Source organism: Platichthys flesus, chromosome 7 (assembly GCF_949316205.1).
Source record: "Platichthys flesus chromosome 7, fPlaFle2.1, whole genome shotgun sequence".
NCBI classification, from domain to species: domain Eukaryota; kingdom Metazoa; phylum Chordata; class Actinopteri; order Pleuronectiformes; family Pleuronectidae; genus Platichthys; species Platichthys flesus.
In genome coordinates this window covers 23997873-24020474 of record NC_084951.1, presented here as the reverse complement: position 1 = coordinate 24020474, position 22602 = coordinate 23997873, and the positions used below count along the sequence as shown (strand labels likewise).

The following is a 22602-nucleotide window of genomic DNA, read 5'->3' as shown; positions in this document are numbered from 1 at the left end:
TCACTCCTGAATGATTCCTATTATCCAGTCCGGGGGGGCTTCCCTACCTTTGATGGACTTTTACAACAAAATGTCCAAGATGAACATCAGTTGTTCTTTTAACTTTTGTCTTTCCTGTAATTGGCAGTATTTTCGGTACAATGACGCCCTCTACTGGCTGTTCAGGATCTTTCTTTTACCATAACGTGGAGACATCAAACCTCAGATTAACACACTGAGAAAACCACATTTAAATCCACTAGATTCAGATTTGTTGTTTGAAATCGGAGTCAGAAGTTTCTCAAGAATTATTTCTCGGGTAATGAACAAAAAATTAAAAAGCCCTATCTCTCAATGCCTAAGTGAAAAAATATTCCTGAAAGTTTATCAATTTATATTAAAATTTCCACCAAGTTCAGTGGAACCCATTGTGTACTTTTTGTGACATTACTGACAAACAGACGAGTGAAACCACAACAAAAAACTCCAAACATACACGGTCAGTATTGCAAACGGTTTATTCGTAGTAAATGAAAAGTGTGCCATTCAGTGAGAAGGAGAGAGAGAGGGGGGGTGTAGGGGACGGCTGATGTCTTTGGTCCATACTCTGGTGGAGGGGACATCGATGGATCGGTGGGAGACGAGAAAAAGGCACTTGAGTTTATAGTTGTCTCAGAGAAATCGTCTGGAGGACACAGGCTCTACTGGAAGAATGAATGGACTAGATGTTTGAACCTCCATTATGCCTAATATGAATATCACATACAGAATGCCCTATGGGAGCACAAAATTATATAGCTACATATATGTATATACAGTAAGGAATCAGAAAGTAAAGCAGGAGGAAACAGAAAGAAGTGTTGGAGCTTTACCCCTTTGGAAATGTTTACAAGCAAAACAAAAAGGCAGCAACTTTTTTCTTTCTCTTATTTTCTTAAAAAACGGGATGTGATTATTTCTTTGGCGATAAACTAATTTTCCTACTGTTCTGGAATGTGAGACAACGAAAAGTGGTTAAAGCGAGACGGACAAAAACCCCAGACGAGGAAACTAAACGTCTCTGAACGCGTCCAGCAGATTCTCTGGAGTAGAAGCTGAACTGTCGGTCTGCAGAGGAACTGGTCCAGCTTCGTTGTAGAATGTCCAACAACTTCAGTCAATTAAAGTCTCAGAAAGAAATTTAAAAGGAGTTCAACTTCTCAGGAAATACACTTTTTCACCTTCTAACCCAGCGCTGGATCAACCGGAGCCGGCGGCAAATCGCTTGTTGACCTCCAGGTAGAAACTGAACTGAAGCTGAAATGATTAACTGATTCATTTGTAGACAGAAACTATTTATCAGCATCTATTCTGATGATTGATTCCTCTTTTAGTTGACTTGTTCCAGCTTCTGAAATGTGAATATTTGTTTAGTTTTTCACATGTCGACTAATGTGTTGATAATAAATTGGTTTCAAGTCTCCGTAGAGGAACACATTCATCTGGCCTGAGGTCTAAAGCAATTTGAAAATAGACCATTAAACTGATTGTCGTTTCCCACTTAAACTCCAGTTTCCTTCTGCCTCTCAACCCAGTTTGGACGAGATGATCCTGGATGATCCAGAAGTTTATTCTTCATCCATGAACGTTTCCCTTCAGAAAACAAAGTATAAACTTCACTCCTTGTCCAGGAGTTTTTCTTTTTATCGTCTCTAGATAACAAAGTAAAAAAAGCGTATTTCCCAATTCCTTTTAAATTCCTTCAAGTCAAACTGTTACAGCACAAATTTACCGAAAGCCGCGAAAAACAACTGAGAACTAATTTCTCCAAAAAATACTCATGAACATAATCTTTCTTTTTAAAAAACAAAAAAAACCCTATGATCAGAAAACCTGATTAAGAAACACAAATCGGGAGAGAAAACTAAATTAATTCCTTTCAACAAAATAAAATAAATGTTTCCTTCAAAACGTCCCTCTCGTCTTCATGCGTTGAGGGAAGACGACGCATGAAGGAAATGCAGCTTTAACGTGAGGGGGAGTTTCCCTCGAGACACCGGTGGTTCCCGTCTCTCAGTCAGAGTCCCGCTGCGTGGACACCTCTGATAACAGGTCATCACCACTGAGGTATTCACCAGCAACGAAGAGATGAACCCTGTCCACAGCCTTAGGGCGACAAATCGGAAGCAATAGAAAAAGAAAAAAAGAGATCTGCGAAGTCGATAACAACCTTCTGATTGGACGAGAGATCAAGTGAGGATAGAAAAAGAGGCAGAGACGCTCTGGCAGGTTGCTCTCCTTTAGGATGTTGAAAGAGCCGTCGTGGAGCAGACATTGGTAAAAAGAAAACGTCAGGTGGCTCTGTGACCAAAGGCAAAGCGCATCAGAAAAATGCCATTAGTGTGCATTTAACAAAACATATGAACTAAGAACAAACTGGATGAAAAGCCACCTGGGACACGTGGAGGAGTATGAAACAGCGTGAGGACAGATTCCTTTGTTTTTAGCTTTTTAAACATTTGCTCTGACATAGTTCTACAAAAGGTAACGAGCTAACATGAGCTTTCTGTTCTTTACACTAAGATGAGCTGATTAGCTGCAGCTTCACACTCAAAGAACATCGATGCCTCTCGTGTTTGTACGCTGACGCTCGGCCACAAAGCAAATGAGCTCATTTCAAGTCAAGTTGTCAGGAACTTTTCCTTTGAGAGTTCACAGCGTTAACAAACTCCCTCAGGTTGATAGCAGCCGTAAGAAAAGCTCTGGATTACAGTTTGATATGTTCTCTGGTATTTTGTCTTTTACCTTAAAGAGATTAACAATAGTCTGTAGTGTTGATCGCAGGTCTACTCCCCGGACCCCTGTTCACGCTAGAACTACTTTTGCACTTCTACGACGAGTTCCACAGTGAAGCCTTTGAAATGTTTCTGGGAGACGAGGAAAAAAACAAATTGTGGAGGTGTAATGCCGCCACAGAAATAGTTCTACGAGCTCGACTTCAATGGAGCACAAATCGCTGCAGATGATCCTGTCGCTCTCTGGCAGGCGGCTCGGAAGCAAGAAGATGAAGAACAAGAGTCTGTCGATAGCGCCGCGATGAGATCTCTCAAACGGGCTAAAGATAGAAGCGGCTACCTAAACCAGGATGAGAGAAGAAGAGAGAAAGAAAGAGAGAAAGAGCGACAGCGAGAGAGCGTTTCAAGTTTGAGGGATGAGTGGACTGATGAGGAGCGGTGGCACTACAGCTCGACTGATGGAAGTATGTAAACTTGTGTTCTATTCTTCATTGAGAGGAGTTAGTAGGGTGTGTGTGTGCGGGGTGTCGGGGATGGGGGGGGGGGGGATGGGGGGCGTTACAGGGAGGAGAGTGCAGGGGTTAATCGGGCTGGGGGGGGCGGGGGTGTTTGATCGGGACCAGGATTTCCAAATGTCAAGGGCAGTGCGTCCGCGGAGGCCTCTGTGGCAGCCCGTTGTGAGACGATGGGTCTGGGTTATGGGAGGACTGGGAGGGATTGGAGGGATTGGAAGGACGGGGGGGATTGGAGGAATGGGAGGGTTGGGATGGATTAGAGGGACGGGAGGGATTGGAGGGACGGGAGGGATTGGAGGGATTTGAGGGACGAGAAGGATGGGAGGGATTGGACGGAGCCCTCGAGTTGGTGGCGCGCTGTGCAGGATGAGCTCCATCGCTCTGGTAGCGGTGGTTAGCGCGAGCAGCGTTCCTCTCCTGGTAAGAGCCGCCGTTATACCGCTGGCCACCCGAGTGGAACCCTTGGCCCTGGAAAGTGCGCCTGTTGCCCTGGAAAATCTGGAGGAGAATAAGAAAGAAAATCAGTCAGGATCTAAAAGGGATTGACGTCTCAAACATGACATATCAGGACTGGTGCCACCGACCTGTTTGTTTGGTGGGGGGCGGTGTTCACTGGGGGGGCTCTGGGTGGGAGGAGGAGGCGGAGTTTCCTGGAGACTCGGGCTGGCGACTGAAGAGGACGTGGAGCTACAGCGGGACCGGGCTGAGTATCCTGTACGTGGATGATAAACTGGAACAGACACAACAAACCACTCGTTAGACCACACAAGACTGGATTAATGAAGCAGGATCGACTGGTTCAGTGAATTTCCAGCTCTGAATGTAGACGTGTGACATTAGAGATGCAACCAATCAGCTGCAGTGTTTGAAGTGGTATTCTGTGACGTCGTGTTGGTGATGAAGGAGAGAAACCGGATTCTGTACCTGATCCGAACCCAGTGATGCTCGTCTTCAGCGGCTCCAGATCAAACGTAAATCTCACTGCTTTCCCGAGGTCCTCGTCGTATTTACGTTCACTCACAAAGTGCTGCAAAGACACAAAATACATGTTCACTGTATCATATCAAGCACTCGCAAAGATTCAGCAGGTGTTTTAAGTTTTTATGTTCTTACCTTGATGTCTGCGCGCAGCTCGGTCAGCTGCTCCTCGGACATGGACGCCGACTTGTCCGTCAGCCGTCGGAGCTGCTCGGCTTTCTTCTGCCGAGCGTTCAGAATCACCACTGGAGCACAGAAACAGAGAAATGATCTTTAACTGACGTCAAGCTCCTTTTATTTATTTTTCCAGTTTGAAAGTTCGACAAGAACTCAACAGATTCAGTCCAATTAGGAGCAAGATGTAGCTGAAAATGTGGAATATCTATTTCATTCTACAGCTGCACAACTCTGTCTCCCTGAGAACCTCCTGCTGAAGACTGGCACAATAAGATTATTCTGTTGATCAATGAATTCATTGGGCGCGGGCGGTGGACCAGGACCGCAGTGGTGGCTTGTGATGGGTCCTCCTGGTGGGCGGCGGTGGACGGGGACTGAGGACTGAAGTGGCGTCTGGTCTGGATGGTGGATCGTGGTCTAGATGGTTGCTGAGCATGGACTGTGCTTCATCAATGCTGCTAGAGACTTTGATTATTGATGATGTTCTCCTGCACGTGGCATCTATTGCACTTCTGTCCGTCCTGGGAGAGGGATCCCTCACATGTGGCTTTCTCTGAGGTTTCTACATATTTTTACCCTGTTAAAAGGGTTTTTTGTAGTTTTTCCTTACTCTTGCTGAGGGTTAAGGACAGAGGATGTCACACCCTGTTAAAGCCCTATGAGATGAATTGTAATTTGTGAATATGGGCTATACAAATAAAATTTGATTGATTGATTGATAAAAAGGGAATTGACCGTTATTTTTGAAAACCCCAAGATTCTCAGTTTGAGATAAATAAAAACGAACCCTCAGATCTGAGAAGCTGGAAGTTGAGACTTTGAGGCAAGTGTCTTCAATTCATTATTATTATTAATTGGAATGTCAATCAACTAACAGGATAATAAATTAACTTTTCGAGGCTTGACAGAAACATTCCTCTCAGTCCCAGTAAGACCAGTTTCCCTCTGAGTATTCAAGGCTATTCTGAAATGAGACGAACAAAGTGCAGCTGACTCAGCATCTATAGGTCAACACGGTTCGAAGATAAAACGCTTTTCACATCGAGATCCCACACGTCACAGACACACAATCATTACACACTGAACACTCTTCCTCACATGTTTGAAATGTTTTCCTTTCGCAAACAGACCTGAACTCTTTGACCCAAGGATCGTTTATCTATGTACAGTATCTATACAGTAAGTTCAAGGACTGTGTGTGTGTGTCTGTCTGTGTCTCATGGAAACACAACACGTCTTGTTGCTGTGCTGCCTTCTGATCTGGAAGAGAAAACAACCCCCCGGGGGAATCATGACGTCTCCATGTTTGATGCTTTTTTCCTGATCTTGTGGCTGAGCTGCAAATATGAGAACTGTCATCACATCAACCGCTTTTTATTCTCAAGCAACAATGTTCAGATGTTTTCTGGTTGCAACTTCTCAGATGCTGTGATTGTTTTTCTCTGTTTTACATTATAAATTCATCTTTTTTGGAAAGACTTGAACAAAAAACCTTTTCGGAAAAAACAGAGTTGGGCGCTGGGTCACAAGCACGTGGATCCAGTTTGTGTCTCTGTAAGAATTGTGAGTATCAGCTGCGTCTTGGCTGTGTTCTGTAATAATAAATCTGTGTGTTTATCAGTGAACACACTGCTCCTTCAGGACAGTTGAGGAGTTTCAGGAGTCAGTTTGAAGAAATGAAACACAGGGAGCAGATAAACGAAAGTTAACATTCTGAGGAAATCGGGCTTTTGTAACGTGGAAGCTTTCGGATTTCTTCTCTTTCCTCTCGACTCCCCACACACCTAGCACAAAGACGCCATTGAGTCTCCCTCGATACCTGACACTATTCACTTTTTCCAGGCCTGGAACACACAACACTCGACACTGGGAGGACAGAAGCAGAGAGAATGGCCTACTTGTACAAGTATGCACTCCTGCTCTGTCATGTTACACACAAACACACACACACACACACACAAGTATGCTCTAGGTATATCAAGACCCTCAGGGCTCCACTGCATGTTAGAAGAAACTGGGACTAGATTCAGGTCAGAGTTTCTGGGCCCTTGAGTCAGGTGAACACTTTATGAGAACAACACCAGTGGCTTCTGGGTGGTATGTGTCAAGCTTTGGTCTAAATGCTGGAAAACACAGTACTTACTGGCATCTGCTTTCACTTTATCCATTTCTGAGAGCAGCGTCACTTCTCTGTCCATTAAACTGGGGAAAAAGAAGAAGAGAAGAGAAGAGGGTGAATTTACTCTGTTGAAGAAAAAACACTATTGTTCTCGCTGACTTCACACTGAGATGACAGGGCAGCTTCAGTAACATTAAATAGACCAAGAGGCAGCTGCATATTCACTTTGAAGCAGCTGAACGTCTCATCCCAGTGAGTGACAACAAAATAACACAACATAAATAATACAGCTGCGTACAATTTTTGATAACCTGAGAAGTGGTTGTTGTCCTGATGCTGTGATACGCGTTTGTTTGCAGGTATGAAAACCACAAAAAGTAAACGGAGCAGAGAAGATGCATTCATGTTTATATTCTATATAAAAAAAAATATCTTTCTTAATTCAAGTTATCTGCGTTTTCTTCTTATCTATAATGAAGTTTATGGTTAAAATATCAAGCCTCAATTACATTTCTTTTTCATAAGTGTTTGAAAACTTCATCTTAGGAATCATTGTCAAATACCAGTTGATATATTTGTATTGGGTTGTCTCTCTAAACAAAAAATCCAGTTCAGTTTCCATTTCCCTTCTTGTCTCTACGATGAACTGCTGATGTAACTGAGGCAAAAAAAAACCTGGAGGGACAAAGTACATTTGAACAAACTGTTCCATTACTTCCTGCTCGTTTCAGATCCAAGTCCACTGTAATGTACCCTGTGGACTTTCTGACCACTGGAGCTATGGATCAACGTGGGGCCACAGTTTGCTTGTACTGTTCAGCACCGGGGATCGAACACAGACGACACCGCGCAGGCACAGCTGCCGCTTTAACAATATCATGTGTTGGCAGTGGAAGAGACTTCCTACAAGCGAACGTTGATGTAAATGAGGCAGGATTTGTTTTATTCATCACTCTGCTCTCCAGAATGAACACTGTACATCCTGATGAGACTCAGTGAACTTTGTTTCCTGACTCCACAGACCTCAGTGGAACAAACAGCCTGTTGGATCCCATCAGAGTCTCAACGCAGATTTGAGGAGTTTAGACACTTTTTTGGATCATTTTCTAAAAAGACAATTTGGCATTTTGGACACTAGGTTCGCCTGCTGCCTCCTCTTTGGTATGAACATGGTTTGATTGGCTGTTGAATCTTCTGCTACAGAACCAGAATGCGGTTGGGAAACACATACGCCCTGTCCTCCTTCAACAGGAATGAGCAGCACGTCTGTTGAAGCCTTGAACGCATTCATGCGACTCCTGTGTTTCCTTTCCTCTCCTCGCTTTTGTGATTTAACTACATGAATATGCAAAGTTCCAGGAGTGTAAAAAGTGGAAATGAAAGGAAGGAAATGGTGGCAGGGTTGTTATTACACAACCGTCAAACGTGTCTATAATAGGAACAGATTGAAACCAGGGACATCTTCAGACAACTTGATACTGACACAGCCCTGTGCTGCTCCTGAGGGGCAGGGGGTCAACACATTGTTCCACCTGCTGAGCTCTTTGCTGTCATGATCTCTGCCTCGCAGCACATGAAGCCTCTGAAAAGAAGATACCCACAACAGTATTTTGACAGCTGGCCGGATTCCAGTGGCGTGAATTAGGCTACACCCATGAAAACGTTGAATCTTTCATTTGATACTATGAGGCTGCTTGAGGGGGGTGCACGTAAAGCACATTCTGATGTCATCTACTCATTGTGTAGCTAACTCTCTGCTGGTTGTAGGTCACAGGTGGGTTGTGTTGTGCACGTTATCTTTCCAAAAAGCTGAAATGTGAAAATACTGAGACTTTCTGTTCTTTTTCTGTGATAAGTGTGAATATACTTCTGTTCCAATTCATCGCAAAGTGAGTCTGAGCCCCAGACGCTCAGCAGGAGCATCATGGGAGCGTGAGTTGCTGAACACTAACAGAACAATCTGTCTTTTATACGTGTTAAACTGACAAAGTGCTCAGCTCGTACAGACCAGTGGAGGAGAGGAGTTAAACGGATCTCCCATTCAGCTCAGAATATCGACTGGAAACTGCTGCATCATGTTTCAGCTTTTCAGAAACAATAGTGAAGGTGTTCTTTATGAAAACTACAGCACAACCCATGAACACTTAAGTATATATATATATATATAAAAGGAATAGATAAAATCTGACTGCAGACGTCCTGGTATTAGTATACGCTAATACTAATATACCTGATACTCTCATTCTAACAAGGATTTACTGATTTTATTATATCTTTCTGAATAAATAAATCAATTTCAGAATGACTTCATTAATGTAGAATATATCAATAGATATAGCCAGTTAAACATGAACAGCCAATACATTTATACATAAAATAATTCATCCACGGATTAAAGACCAGCTCTGAGTAATGACCCAGGATGATAAAGTCTTTAGTTTGGTATTAATGTTTGCAATTTACAATAGAGTCGGTCTTGTTTCTAGTTAGTCTTTATCAATGAGCTGATCCCACCAGAGGCAGCACAAAGGCAAAGTGAGGTTGAACATATAGAAACAGTCATTTTTCCTATTATGCAATGTTCATCGTCCAGGGGGCCAAAGGTAAGAAACTGCCCTTTGACTCACTGATGCTACAGAAAAACATAGAAAAATGCAGCCACGCCCACATCACTGTCGTGAAAAGCAACTTGAACCACGCAAAAATATTTCTAAACAATAACTGTGGAGCAGGAAGAACTACTCTGGGCGTTGAAAGTCCCTTTCATCTGTCAGCCATTCCACTGTCGCTGAAGAACCGTGAGGATCATGCAAATAAGAATGTGACCCATTGAAATATAACAACGCCTTTTAGAACTCGTAAAGGAAGCCACAGAATCCTCACGTGTCCTTTGTCTCTACTGTTCTGTGACTCATGTTTTAATTAGTTGGAATAAAAATGTCCGACTCAGAATGGCAACAATTGTCCTAAGAAGCTGTTCAGGCTGAGAGGCAGGTTTGGTTCACACGTTCCTGAAGGAGGTTCTCACTGGACTGTTCTCAGATCACCTCAGGATTCAGCTGCAGCTTTAGAAGAAAGGACACATACCAGCTCTGGAGCTCGGCAAACGTCTGCTTCATTCTCTTGATGGACGAGTCCATCTCGTCCTTCACCACCATCCTGTAGCGAGTCAGTGAGGCGGTGCATCGCTGCAGGTCCTTCACAGAGCGGTCGATGGTGGAAGCTGAGAGGGGGGGGGGGGGGGGGGGGGCGTTAGAGACACGTGATGTATTTTCTACCAAATTCCTACTACAAAGTAAATTCAGGGGAAAGATAATTCAAGAGTTGTAGTTATCTAACCGATCTTCTTGACTGCTTGTGACCCTTGTTCATCAGTGATGGCTCCTAATGAGGAAGTGGGGGGATGTGAATTTGGGCCGGGCCGGCGCCGGGCCTTGTTGCCTCTGGGAGCCTGATGGTTTCGCCCTTCTTGTGGAGACACGGGACTCTCGGCTCTATCTTGACTTTCTGCCTCTGCACCTGTGAGAACACGGAAAATAAATGAGGATTAGAAACTTCTCCTCACACAAGTTTATGCCAGAAAAATTGATGAGTCATTCCTTAAGATCTCATAAATAAATTTAACATCAAATTATGACTTCTTATTTAAGTTCTGTCTGACATCATGAGAAGCATCAAAGTATCTTGTTTAAGAAGCACAAAGGCTGTGAAGGCTTTTCTGTTAAAAAGTAGATTCACAGTTTTTTTGCAGAATATTACGATGTCACATTGACGCTGACCTTTGACCTATCGCTTAACAAAATGTCATCACTCTAATACATAATCTTATTAGAGGTTTATGGGAAGGTTTTGTTTTGTCATAAGTACACTAATTCTTGGGTTATGGCCAAAACCGCGTTTTTTTTTACAGTACACAGGACCTTTGACCACCAGGTTCTGATCCCTGCACCGCTGAGTACAAAAGAACCTCTGTACCAAACGTGGGGAAATTCCCTCGAAGTGTTTCTGAGGTATCATTTGCAGGAGAATGGGTCAAACAGACAAAAACACGTCGGCTCCGGACACACCTGTCACCGGCATCAGGCACAAAAATGAGCTGAGCAACTACTTGAGAATGGTCTCCGCCCTGGTCTCTCTCTCCCTCATCGTCTATCACGTTTTGTCTGAAGAGCCATCATTACCAGTTGTTTCAGACGTGGCGGGTTCAGAGTCAAGCTCTGCTGCGTCGAGGGAGGCCGAGTCCAACTGTTCACTCAGAGAATCGAGTGACTCTCCGTCCACCACCGAGCCGTTGGCGTGAAACCCGTTCATCTCATCCTTTCCCTCCCCGGCCGACAGCGCCTCCGGGGGAGCGGGCTCTGCCGAGGCCTCGGGCTGAGGCTTGGGCTTCTTCTTCTTCTTGGGCTAGACAGGGAAATATCAGTGTCAGGTTCCTTTGTTTCCTGTTCACTTTGTTCCTTATCTGTTTCCTCATCGGCTCACTGCCTTGAACTTGTTGACATTTGAACCATAACATTGTTTGCGTTGCCAAACAAACAGTTTGAAATGAGCCGGCTGTGAAGGTTAGGAACTACTGGCGACAGAAATGTGTGAATTAAACAAGTCAACATTGGAGATGTGGGCGTTCGGGTTCCTACCTTCTTCTTGCCGGTGACATTCCACTCTTTCAGGATCTCCACTGCGCTTCCTAAAGCAAAACGCAAACAAGAAAGACGAAGTTGCAAAGTGACATATAATAGATTTACAAGGCGATAATCTTATAAGTAGAATGCCCAGAGGCGGTGTTTAGACAATTACACACAACGAAAGTTAAACAAAGCAGCGTGACGTGCAGCGTGACGTCCAACCTTCCTGTTCTATTATTAAACCTGTCAAACCAAAAGGTATGTGTGTGTGTGACGCTCAGCTTCTGAATTCAAAGCATCGGAATGCGTGACAGTGTCCCGAAGGTGAAGACCAAGTAATGTGGGAAGCGTGCCAGGACGGCAGCTCGGTAAATGAAGTTAACTAACAACGTGTTACACAATCTGAGTATCTGTTGAAGTAGGCATTATGTAATACGAGCATATAAAAGACGCTTTGAGCTGCGATCACTTCCCGGCCTGCAGGTCAAGCTCGGACGTCTTCGTTACCTTCTATGAAAGCCTGCACAGCTTTGTCCACGCAGTTCTCGAAATGCTGCAACACCAGCACGATCTCATTGTTGCTTTTGTTGGGGACGACTGCTCTGACAGCGCTGATCTGTAAAAAACAACACAAAGGCACAAAGCATAAGAGAAACCATTGTCAAGACCATAAATATTCTCAAGGTGACACAACATTTACTGTCAATTCACACCCAAGGTATTTACCAGCCTAATTACGCTTTGCTACACGATACAGCACTTAACTCTGAGTCTTGTTCATTCATTACAAATGTGTAAATACAAATGTCTTAAGAGTATTATTCTAGCAAACACACTCGCAGCCCCGGCGCAAATATTTAAAATTAACAACTGTGTGCGCACTTGAGATATTACTTCTTTGCAATCAAAGACATTACACAACAAAATCGAAATAGCCTGCGGCCATGACAATATTACAACACCACAGTAAAACCAAAACCCTGTGGTGTCACATTGACCGTAAATTGTTACATCATAGATTAGCAGCTTTTAGGAGGACAGGGTGACCCGTCACGAGACTCCTCAAGGATACAGCTCGGGCAAAATCATTTCTTTTTTTACAAGTTATCTAAAGAGCCGAGCAACTGCACGTGTCAGCAACATTTCAGCTGATCTGTCAACTCCCATTGAGACAAGAATTATCCAAGAGCCAACAAGAGCTCTAAGCCTTGTGTGCACAGTTTAATATTTCAACTGCAGCTCTGACTGACAGGTGGAGAAAACTGCAGTCTCTCTCCGCTTCTCACCTTCTCCTTCATTCTCTCCGCCGTGCCTCCCTGGGACATGACCATCTTCGAGCGCGTGTCGAACACCACCCCCGAAGTATCTGGAAAACAAATTATAAACGCTTATCTCCATTTTCTGTTTGGGTGTGGAATTTTATTTGCAAAACCACTTCGGCAAATCATTTGCAAAACAAAACAACCTCCAAACACCTTCAAGGAATTTCTGAGAGAGAGTCAAGTTTATCCACATGAACAAGAAGAAACCCCACAGACTGTCTTTAATAAATTGGAGACAGATTAGATTTGTTTCCTGTGGATGTAATCTGAATTCAACAAACAATCACTGTGGCCTGTAGGCGGAGGGAACACTTCCTACGGTTTTTAAGCACAGCAACGTTAGCTTCTTGCAAAAGCAGCGAGCAGTTGTGGAAAAACAAAAGGAACAAAAGAAAGAAAAGAAGAGTCTGGAACCTGCATCTCATTTCAATGATTCATATCCACTGAAGTTCTCCAGAAAGACATTCTCAAGAGGAACAAACCTCAGGGCTCCTTCCACCACAGGCATAGTAACAACTGGGCCGTTCGAGAAACAGCTGAGTGAGAAGAGTCTGGGCAAACTCCACAGCTAATCTACGGCCATTTATAGATGACACAGAAATAAAAAAACACTGCTGAACCCTTGTAAAGGTTTTCTCCCTGCGTGTGGAAGTGGGTTAGAGTCACTGTGAATGTCCACGGCTCATATTTGTTTTGCTGTCTCTTACGCCACAGTCTGAAATTTGGGACTACTCCTATATGTGACATCAGACATGTGCACATTCACTTGCTAAATAAATTGAATGTGGGAAGTTCTTACACTGAATGCTGGAGCCATAAAAACACAAAATACAAATTCTCAGTTTGCTTTACTACAATAAATGAACACAAAACATTAAATACAGATTTTCTATTTAGCTTTTAAAAAGTTCACAAAGACAAGTACGTACCCTTCTGGCTGTTTTTCTTTGCCATGTTGTTGCAAAGACGTGTGTGAAAGAGATGCTTGGTTTAACTTTCGTCCAGATTGTAAGATAACTGCGTGTTTAAGCTGTTGCTCAGACGAAGACTCCACGTGTGGTAACTTTCTCTTCGACAGTTTCTCCGTTGAGACGCCAGTGGGGGGGTCACAACTGGCAGCAGGTCCAGATCAGTCCTCCACCATGAAGAAGAAAAACTGTGGTTCTCTTTTTGCTTCTTCACCAGAATGATCTAGACCTTGGGGGTTAAATTGACAAAAGAAGAACTAGAGTTCAAAAATAGTTTCATGTTAACTTCTCCAACAAGTTGTATGAAGCAAAAAAAACACAGAAACTAAACCTCGAGTTCTGCAATATGTGGAAATGTGACTGCAAATAAATAACTTTAGAATATGAATGAAAAACAGTTTTCAATAAATGATTGTCGGTCTGGCGGAGCATCCGCGGAGAAATCTGCAGTTAATATTTCCCTTGGCAGGAGCGATGAATTAAGTTGGGGGGGGGGGGGGGAGTTAGTTGGGCTATAGAGCAACACATCTTTGAAGGGTATTTCCCTTTTCTCTGCAGGAGTGACGCTAATTTCCTGAGGGCGACTCAGGATACTTATCTCTGTGACTGGAAGGATTACAAATGTAAATCTAAATATTTGACAAATCGGGGATGATCAAAGATTACCACAAGTATTTTGGATTTTCCAGCAGCACAAACCGATGCCACAGATGAGCGAGGAATTGTCTCGCCATTATAAATGAGAAACACAAATCTTTGACCCTGTGCCTTTGGACTCGCTGTAACCCTGACATGTGGTTTCATCTTATGGACAAACTATTTGTCTATTTGTGGAAATGAAACGTTGAAGTAGCTATTGAGGAAGCTGACTAGACCATGCACAAAGGAGTTTATTAAAACACTATAATGCACATGTTGAGACAAAGTTTAAGTTGTCATTAGGAAAATAATTCCTTATAACAGTAGCTTTAGTTTTAAAAGGGATACGTGGGACGAGCAGTAAGCACTGGTCAGAGGTCAGTGATGTGAGCAGGAGCATGAAAACCTGAAAACCAGTAGCTTCAAATTAATTCCAATTTTGACAGGAAGCCAGCGTAAGAATAATAAGATGTCAGAAGACGTGTGGGACCTTGACAACTGTCCAGCTGCAGAGTTCTTCTTGGGACACGTGGCGGTCCAGAGACGATTTATTACGGCAGGTGAAAAGAGTTGTGGTCGTCTGAAGGCGATGAAGTGAAGGTATGAATGATAATCTGTACGGCCTCTACTCTCCAAACAAAACCTGCCTGTTCTGAAATGCAAATAATCCCTGTGATCAAAAAGGTATTTTGACATTTAAATGCTTTTTAATTAGTCAAACTAACTATTGCACGTCTCTATAACAACCTTGTGTGTTTTGCAAACAATGCCATCAACACTGTGCCGGCACGTCAGACACTCAAACATCCCTGTCTGCTCTATTCAGACCTTTAACAAGGGAAAAAAATGCCTGCGCAAGGAGTTCAGTAATCTGTCTTTTTACGGCCCAGCTGTTTCCTTCTGGAGGATTTCACTTTCGGACCCTGCTTCTCTAGAAAAGGAAACTTAGAAGTTGAGCAAACCCACGCCCTGCTGATTAGGACTTCACATGTCACAGAGTCCGGCTGGCACCACGCTGGCACCACACCTTCACACACACACACGTCAGAGTCACATATGCACAGTCAACAAGTGACACTGCAGCAGCCAGTCACGCAAACACCGGCGTTCGTAGTGTTTATCAAGAGGGAAGGTGCTCGAGTCTTCAAGAGAGCCAGGTGCACAAGCTGAGGGGGGTTTAGAAGTGGAGACGTTGACCAGTGGAGACAAGGAGGATGCGAGTGACGCATTTCAACTTAGAGATATGGATGGACGCGCCACACGCACACAAACGCACAACTGCAGATGAACTGTTGCTTTCGGTTTCCAGGGTAAGGGTGTGAAACCGAGGGGCGGTCGACCGGTTTCAGTGAAGGCTCCACAACTATGGAAGAGCCTTCCACTGGGAATCAAACCATTTACCTCGTTGTCCACTTTTAAATCTTGTTTAATGAGTAATTTATACAATATGAATTTTTTCCTTGATTTCTTATGCCTTTGTGTGCCTACATTTGTTCTCATGTTTGTTCAGCACTTTCTAAATTTGTGCTTGAAAAGTGCTATATAAATAAAGTTTTATTATTATTGCAGAAAAAGGTTTTAGCTGAGATTAAACCGGGAATATTCTCTAATCCCGACTGGAAAACCAATTCACCCTCCTGATGGAGAAGAACCACTTTGTACTCAAATGCACTTGGTGCATTTCTTAATATGGGTTTTAAATAGTTCATATGTTTTAACATGTTTTAAGTAAAGCAGGTAGACGGATAATCAGATGGAGATTCCTGCAGCAGCATGAAGACAGTCCCACAGCTTCTCTACCTACGCCCCTGCAGCTGCATCACTCACACCAGCCTCCAGATTTTCCTGCAACACGTCTGCATAAAAGACACACAAACACACACACATGCATGTCCGGACAACACACTTTCTTCTTACCCCCTCAAATCTCAGAAATTAACAACCGTTGCTTTATCTCCTGCAGCGTCCTGCACAAGTTCCGAGGCAACTTCGCGTCGCTCACTCGGGAAGAGAATTCGCATCAACGCGGTAAAAAAGGGTGAAAACTTCCCTCTTGACAACATGTTGTGGGTGAATTGTTCATTTGTGTGTTTCCTCCCTGCGTCACTTCAGAGCTGTTTTGTATTTTTTGTTGGGGGGGTGGTTCGAGTCCCCCCCCCCTCCCCGGCTGCGGCGGACGCTAGCTTGCTAACATCACCGAGCGTCGCTGCGTCGCACTGATGAGCAGCGGGCGATGAGAACAGAACCAACATCCCCATGAACCGGGATTTAACGCAACACAAGAAAGACGCTTTAGTTTTTTTTGTTTGGTTGAGCCCCAGCTAGCACGCAGCTAACAGAGCGCTTCACATCCAACCCTCTGCTGTCATGCTAACATCCCCCAGCTCCTGGGGTTAAATCACGTAAACAACCAGCACGCAGGGTGTTGGTTCGGTGCCTGCGGAGGTAAAGCGGATGGAACACGTACTTGTCTTGGGCCGGAGAAGTGATCCGCAGCTCGGGGACGCGGCGCAGCTCCTGTCGTCGGTCGATCTGGAACCGAGACTCCGCTGCTGGCGAGGTTTTCTGCCACCAGACTCCCCCCGGGTTGCCAGGTTGGACTCGACCAATCCTCCAACCCCCGTCTCCTCCTCCGCCCTCCTCCGCTTTAAAGGGAGAGTTCACCCCTGATGGAGGTGGGTGGGGACCATCTCTTCTTCTGGAGTCTCAGATCTAAATCAACTGAAGTAAATTGTACATGAATATAACCTAACAGGCCTCCATGCTGCTCCTGTGGTGTCAACCAAGTGTCCAGAAGCCCCGACATTCAAATACGACTTCATCTACACTGTGTTTTCAGCCCTGAAGTCCATTGTTGTCCTTCTCCGGTGCCTTGTTTGTGAGTTTACAGTCCATTTTGCACACACACCCAGACACACACACACAGGTAGAATTTATTGAGTTGTATATGACTTTCGTTTTTTAATTGATTTTGTCAAGTACTTTTTTAGATGAGTGCTATACAAATAAAGTTATTACACACATTGAATCCCAATTAAAATGACGTTTGTTATCACCTGTAGGCGCCGTTGATTAGATTGTAGTGTCTTGTTGTCTCAGGCATGATTATTGATTATTCAAATTCATATTTGTCCCTAGAGGAAAATCCTGAGGCGCATAGAGCATTTCAAGACAATAAATCAACACAAGAGAGAAATCGACAATGATCCGAGTACGGTGAAAAAACTGTGTGGTGTCTATTTCCATGGCCCAGAAATAATGACCAGAGAGTGTGTTTCTTTTATTTATCACGACTTGATCGTTGTAAAAAGGACATAGTGAAATAACCGTTTAGATATGTTTAAGCTGGAGCTCAAATGAAGACTAACTTTCACTTGGAGGGTTTCTACTTCTCCAACTTAGAAATATAAAATATAAAAAACACAGATACTAAACCCTTGATTCCTGCAAGATCTGAAGTGTGACTGCAAATGAGTGAATCCTCAATTTATTGAAGTCAACTGACCAGAGAGTGTGTTTCTTTTTATTTATCACAGACCATTGTAAAAAAAAAGATTGTAATAGCACAGAGTCGCAGTAATCTACATTGAGGTTTTCTAAATGCCAATAGACGGAAATAGGAATTGAAACAGATATTTTCACAGGTACGCACAAACAGATATAAATATGTCCTGCTATGAATGAACACAGTTCCACGTACAAGTCTCTGCCTTGTTCATTTGTCGTGTTGCTGCTGATCCTTTTCACAAACACCCATTTACTTCGAAATACAGAAAAATGTATATAAATTTCCAATTTTCTGCAATAATCCGTTTCCTCGGTAACATAACGTTATACTAACTTTGATAGCCAGCTTGAATTACAGTTTTTTACCTTTTATTATTTTTATTTTACTGTGTTGTTATACTAATTCATTCATGTAGTTTAAATACCTTCAAATTGATGCATTTTGATGCTAATCCCAATATACCTTTATTTTTGGCAAAAATCTAAAGTTATTTAAATGCAATTTCCTGGCAGATTTAAGTTTTTGTTGTTACTTTTAATAGAGACAATCTTTTTATTCTTGTTCTTAATCTGCATTTAGTTTCGTTTTGTTATTGTGTTTTTAAAAAATCTGCCGAAGCTCCAGACCTGGCAACCCAAGATCCACGTCGTCATTTCCGAAGTTGAAGAAAAGGGTTCGCTTGGTTTACACACCTGTACCCGCCGCTTAATACACTCACATTTCAGCGGTCGTTGTCTGTCGTCCCCTCCCGCTGCCCTCGCCCTGAATCCCCGCATGTGGACTCTGCTATGACCGCTGTCGCATGGAGGGAGTACACATCTTATAACCGCAAACATCTAAAAACCGCCGTAGTTCGTGTCCGCGCGGGGTCCAAGTGACGTTAGAAGACACCGTCCGACTGAGGGGAGCGGGGAGCGAGCGACAGCAAAATGGCAACTCCGTATGCGACGGACGATTCCGGTGAGGACGCTGCATGTGCCGGTACCTTGTCTCCATGAAAAAACACAAACATCTGGAGCGAACACACAACAACACAAACATCTGGAGCGAACACAGGAGAACCACCGCAGAGCCACAGATCGGAGATCCGCAGCTAGCTTAGCATGCTAACCGTAGCCCGGGACGCTATTTCCCCCCTGTAGCTTAGCTTGTGGCTAGCGCGCGCAAGCAGATTGGGAATAGAGCAAAAAAAAAAAATATATATGAAAACACTTCTAAAAAGAAACAGATTTTATTTGTGCAGCTTCATTGCAAAAACTGTTTGAATTCGGTACGTTAGCTTCCTGTGTAACATGATGGCGGTTAGCCTGCTGCTAGCGTCAATTAGCTTCTTCTGCTGCCACTGTTGTGATCTGAAGCATCAAATCAACCAGCGTGAGGTTTGACTCACAGACACACTCAGTCATTTTGTGTTTATTATGATTAAAAGTTAGTTTTTCATGTGTCTGGGTAGAGAGAAGTTTATTTACTTCAGCCTACATGTGGTTTAAACACGTTATATGCTGATCAATGAGGTTATTGATCAGGTATTTAAGATTCGTATGTGAATCATAACACAAAACTCCCATCAGACGGTTTCCCTGATGTGAATAAGATTAATAACTGATCAGTGTTGTACTAACATCATAGTCATAAATTATACTTATTGTTGATATAATCACTTATGCCAGAAAAAAAGAGAAAAGAGGATTTATAGTTTCAATGTCACGTGTGTTATAAAAGTCCAATAAGACAACTTGAAGGATTCACCCCACAGTTGACCAAATATATTAAAAGTCCTTAAAGTATTCAGGTCTGTTCATGTAAATATATTAATGCTGTACCTGTTCCTTCAGGGAAATTTATAGTTTCCACTCAGAGACCTGATGGAACGTGGAGGAAGCCGAGGCGGGTGAGGGATGGTTATGTCCCCCAGGAGGAAGTACCAGTGTAAGTGCATTTCTTCTTTTTGTTGCACACAGTGAATTATTAATCAGAACCTTAATGATAAGATCAGTAGATTGATTGATCAATTAATGAAAGACACAGACAGATTAATCACCAAGGAAACAATAGTTGGGTATTGAAACAAGTAGGAATCTCTTATCGATTAGAAATGTACAATATTCTTTACAAATGATTAATACAATTTGCATGAAGTGGAACATTTGTCATTTTTGATCCTCACCTCGGTTTTTGTGTCTTGCTCATTTAGCTACGAAAACAAGTATGTGAAGTTTTTCAAGGGCAAACCCGACCTGCCGCCTGGTATGAGCCCGTCCGAGGCGGATCCCCAGAACCAGCAGAAGAACCCCGGTGGAGCAGACAGCGATGGAGCCAATCTCTCAAAGACGGCCAAACGCAACATGAAGCGCAAGGAAAAACGAAAACAACAGCAGCCGGACGGAGACGTGGACGTGGAGTCGGTGAGCGATGCTGTGGAGAATGTTTCCATTTCAGACGGCGGCAAGTCTTCAAAAAAGGCGGTGGCGCCGGCTTCGGCCTCACCTGCAGAAGATTCTTCAGCAGCAGAAAAGGCCAAGAAGATCAAAAACCTGAAGAAGAAGCTGCGTCAGGGCGAGGACCTGCAACAGAAAGTGGACTCGGGGGAAATAGAGCAACCGACAAAGGATCAGTTGGAAAAGCTGGCTCGGCTGGAGGCCTTACGCGAGGAGTTAGTGCAGCTCGAGCGTGACTCTTGAAGCAATAAAGGACAGAAGAGTGCGACTGGACAGACAAACTACACACTGACACACAGGGGAAGGGACCTCTGCAGCTCTGTGATGAAAGTTTCCATGTAACATATTCTACCTGTTTGATATTCACCATGAACTTTGACATTATACAGTTTCAGCTCCCTGCAGAGAGCGACACCCTCCGAACTGACGAGCCTGTTTTCTAGATTTCAAACCTCAAAACAACATCGCCACTCCTGCTCGTATACTTGCATTGTTACAAGTGCAGTATTGTGTAACCGATCAGCTATAAACATCTTTTTAAGAAATCATTGTAAATTGTTCTGTGCATGTCTGTCTTTTACATGTTGTACCTTTCACAGCATCAGGTGTCACGTCAACAGAAAAACAGAAAACAAATCATTTTTTGAGAGGATTTCGTTTGTTGACCTTTCTGCTTTAATATTATTGTCGATGACCGTACAGCCTCATGTTGTGCCACTAATGTAAAGTCTATACAGTCATTACACTAATTAAAGTTAAAAGCTGCGTAAAAACCTTTATCTCTTACTGCATTTCCGTTTTAGTATTCCATGATTTCTGGGGATTTGGAAATTTACAACTGTACCTTGGATGTCCTGGGATATTTTGGAAACAGGTTACACACTTGAGGCTGATGATGGAGTTTGTTTTTTGCTCTGACTACAAATCCCATGAAAAGACCAAAACCAGCAATGATTTGAACCATTTACAAATATTGTCTGTGCAGCCTGATGAAGATTGTTGCTCTGCACCACAGAGTGTTATTAAAACACACCAGTGACCCACTGTTAACATCACAATAAGCCTTTAGAATGATGAACAGACTCTGAACTGCTCCTGTAAGTTCTCAATACAGCACCAAATATGTATTCATCCATTACTGAGAGAAGTATTTGTTAGGGACTACTTTGCGTCCAGTGATTTTAGGAAAATGCTGATTCTATTCAATTCTGATCAGTTTTTTTTTAAATATTAGATCAGAAAAATTCATTAAAATTGAATGGATAGTAAAATAGTAGAACAGGTATTTTCTTGCCCTCAGTGTAGCCTGTCAGGTTCATTTTTAAAGCGGCACTCCAGCATATTAGTCTTGTGTTTTTATAAAGTTTGGGAACTCGAAAGAAACTGATAAAAATAGAACAGTTCAAATGGAACTATTCAATTAGCAGCACAGAGCCTGAGACATTCTTGTATTTAGTCTGTTGTGGAGTTTATACCCGCAACACACTAGATCCTATATTTCCCATGAAGCAGTTTTCCTGACCTGGTAACATCAATTTAATCTCTACACTGGTTGTAACAAAGAAGTTTCCTTTTAACTAGTACTGTGTCCTTATTTGATTCTACTTACTAATCGTACACAATGTATGTTTTACACCTGCAGTCTAGACATATGACGTCAACACACTTAATTGTTTTTTTACAAAGAGTCATTAAACATATAAACTGTGACTTCAGAACTTTGGGGTGTGCTGATCAAACTTAAAAAATAAACAGAGTGTTTTTTTTAAATCAAATGTTTTTATTTTCTTTAATCAAGCTATTATATCATAGTATATAAACCCCATCTGCTCATTAGTGTGTAGTATAGATGCTTTTATTCTGTCCGCATCCTCAGGTTGGGGCTGCACCTGAGAGGCAGAACCGAGGAAACACGTGAAGGATGACCTCTACTGGTGAAGATCAGGAACTGTCCAGTGCATCTGACCTTAAAATACTTGTTAAATTCAGCAGCTGTAATTGTTTAAAACGTGTGTGAGCATTTCCCCTCGCATTCCCCGAGCTGTGGTCCACAGTGTTGAAGCAGGGAAGGAGGTGTTGTCCGTCTCCATTCATAAGACGATGGCAAGGCGATGTTTACACGAGGGCGTTATTGTCTCTCCATGAATGGGCCTCTGCATTTTGAACAATATAATTAACTGTTGTGTCAAGGAGGAGGAGGAAGTGTGGTGAGTTGTTTTCTTCTCAGAGCTGCATCCACACACCAAAGAATTCACGTCCAGCATCTGTCACATTAATCACAATTGAGCAACAGCAGCAGTTTTTTCTAAGTCACAAGGCTGGAAAATGAATGACTCATAAAGTTTTGCAGTTAATTGAATTTAAATGGTTTGTTCTTCACCTTTAGTTGATGATGATAAGCTGTTTTTTTTAAAATCCTTCCTTTATTTGCTTCCTTTGACGTAAACAACATTACTCTGAGGTTGTTCTGACACTTTGGAGACAAACGGCTCTAAATGATGGAGTAAGAAGGCGTGATCACGACTTGAGTGTTTTAAATATGTTTTGGTTTTTTGTCGTC

At 43.0% G+C, this 22602-nt stretch overlaps 2 protein-coding genes across 5 annotated transcripts; one reads left to right on the top strand and one right to left on the bottom strand.

Moving 5' to 3' along the window:
* Window positions 1-481: 481 nt before the first annotated feature.
* On the bottom strand, window positions 482-16695 carry spats2 (spermatogenesis associated serine rich 2). Its single transcript, XM_062391730.1, has 13 exons — window positions 16564-16695; window positions 13419-13686; window positions 12454-12533; window positions 11675-11783; window positions 11180-11229; window positions 10724-10946; window positions 9882-10061; window positions 9630-9765; window positions 6567-6625; window positions 4382-4491; window positions 4193-4295; window positions 3853-3998; window positions 482-3766 (listed from the first exon to the last, which is right to left on the bottom strand). Exons 2-13 carry the CDS (start codon window positions 13441-13443, stop codon window positions 3389-3391), a joined length of 1599 nt encoding a protein of 532 aa, XP_062247714.1. The 5' UTR covers window positions 13444-13686; window positions 16564-16695; the 3' UTR covers window positions 482-3388.
* A 1582-nt stretch (window positions 16696-18277) lies between these two features.
* pym1 (PYM homolog 1, exon junction complex associated factor) lies at window positions 18278-21812 on the top strand. 4 transcript variants are annotated; one of them, XM_062392595.1, is made up of 3 exons: window positions 18278-18585; window positions 19452-19533; window positions 19799-21812. In XM_062392595.1, the coding sequence occupies exons 1-3, from the start codon at window positions 18534-18536 to the stop codon at window positions 20283-20285; spliced, it is 621 nt and encodes a 206-aa protein (XP_062248579.1). In that variant the 5' UTR covers window positions 18278-18533; the 3' UTR covers window positions 20286-21812. The 4 variants fall into 4 exon arrangements, with proteins under 4 accessions (XP_062248579.1, XP_062248581.1, XP_062248578.1 ...); XM_062392597.1 differs by having other exon boundaries at window positions 18279-18564; XM_062392594.1 differs by having other exon boundaries at window positions 18279-18585; window positions 19440-19533.
* Window positions 21813-22602: the final 790 nt, after the last annotated feature.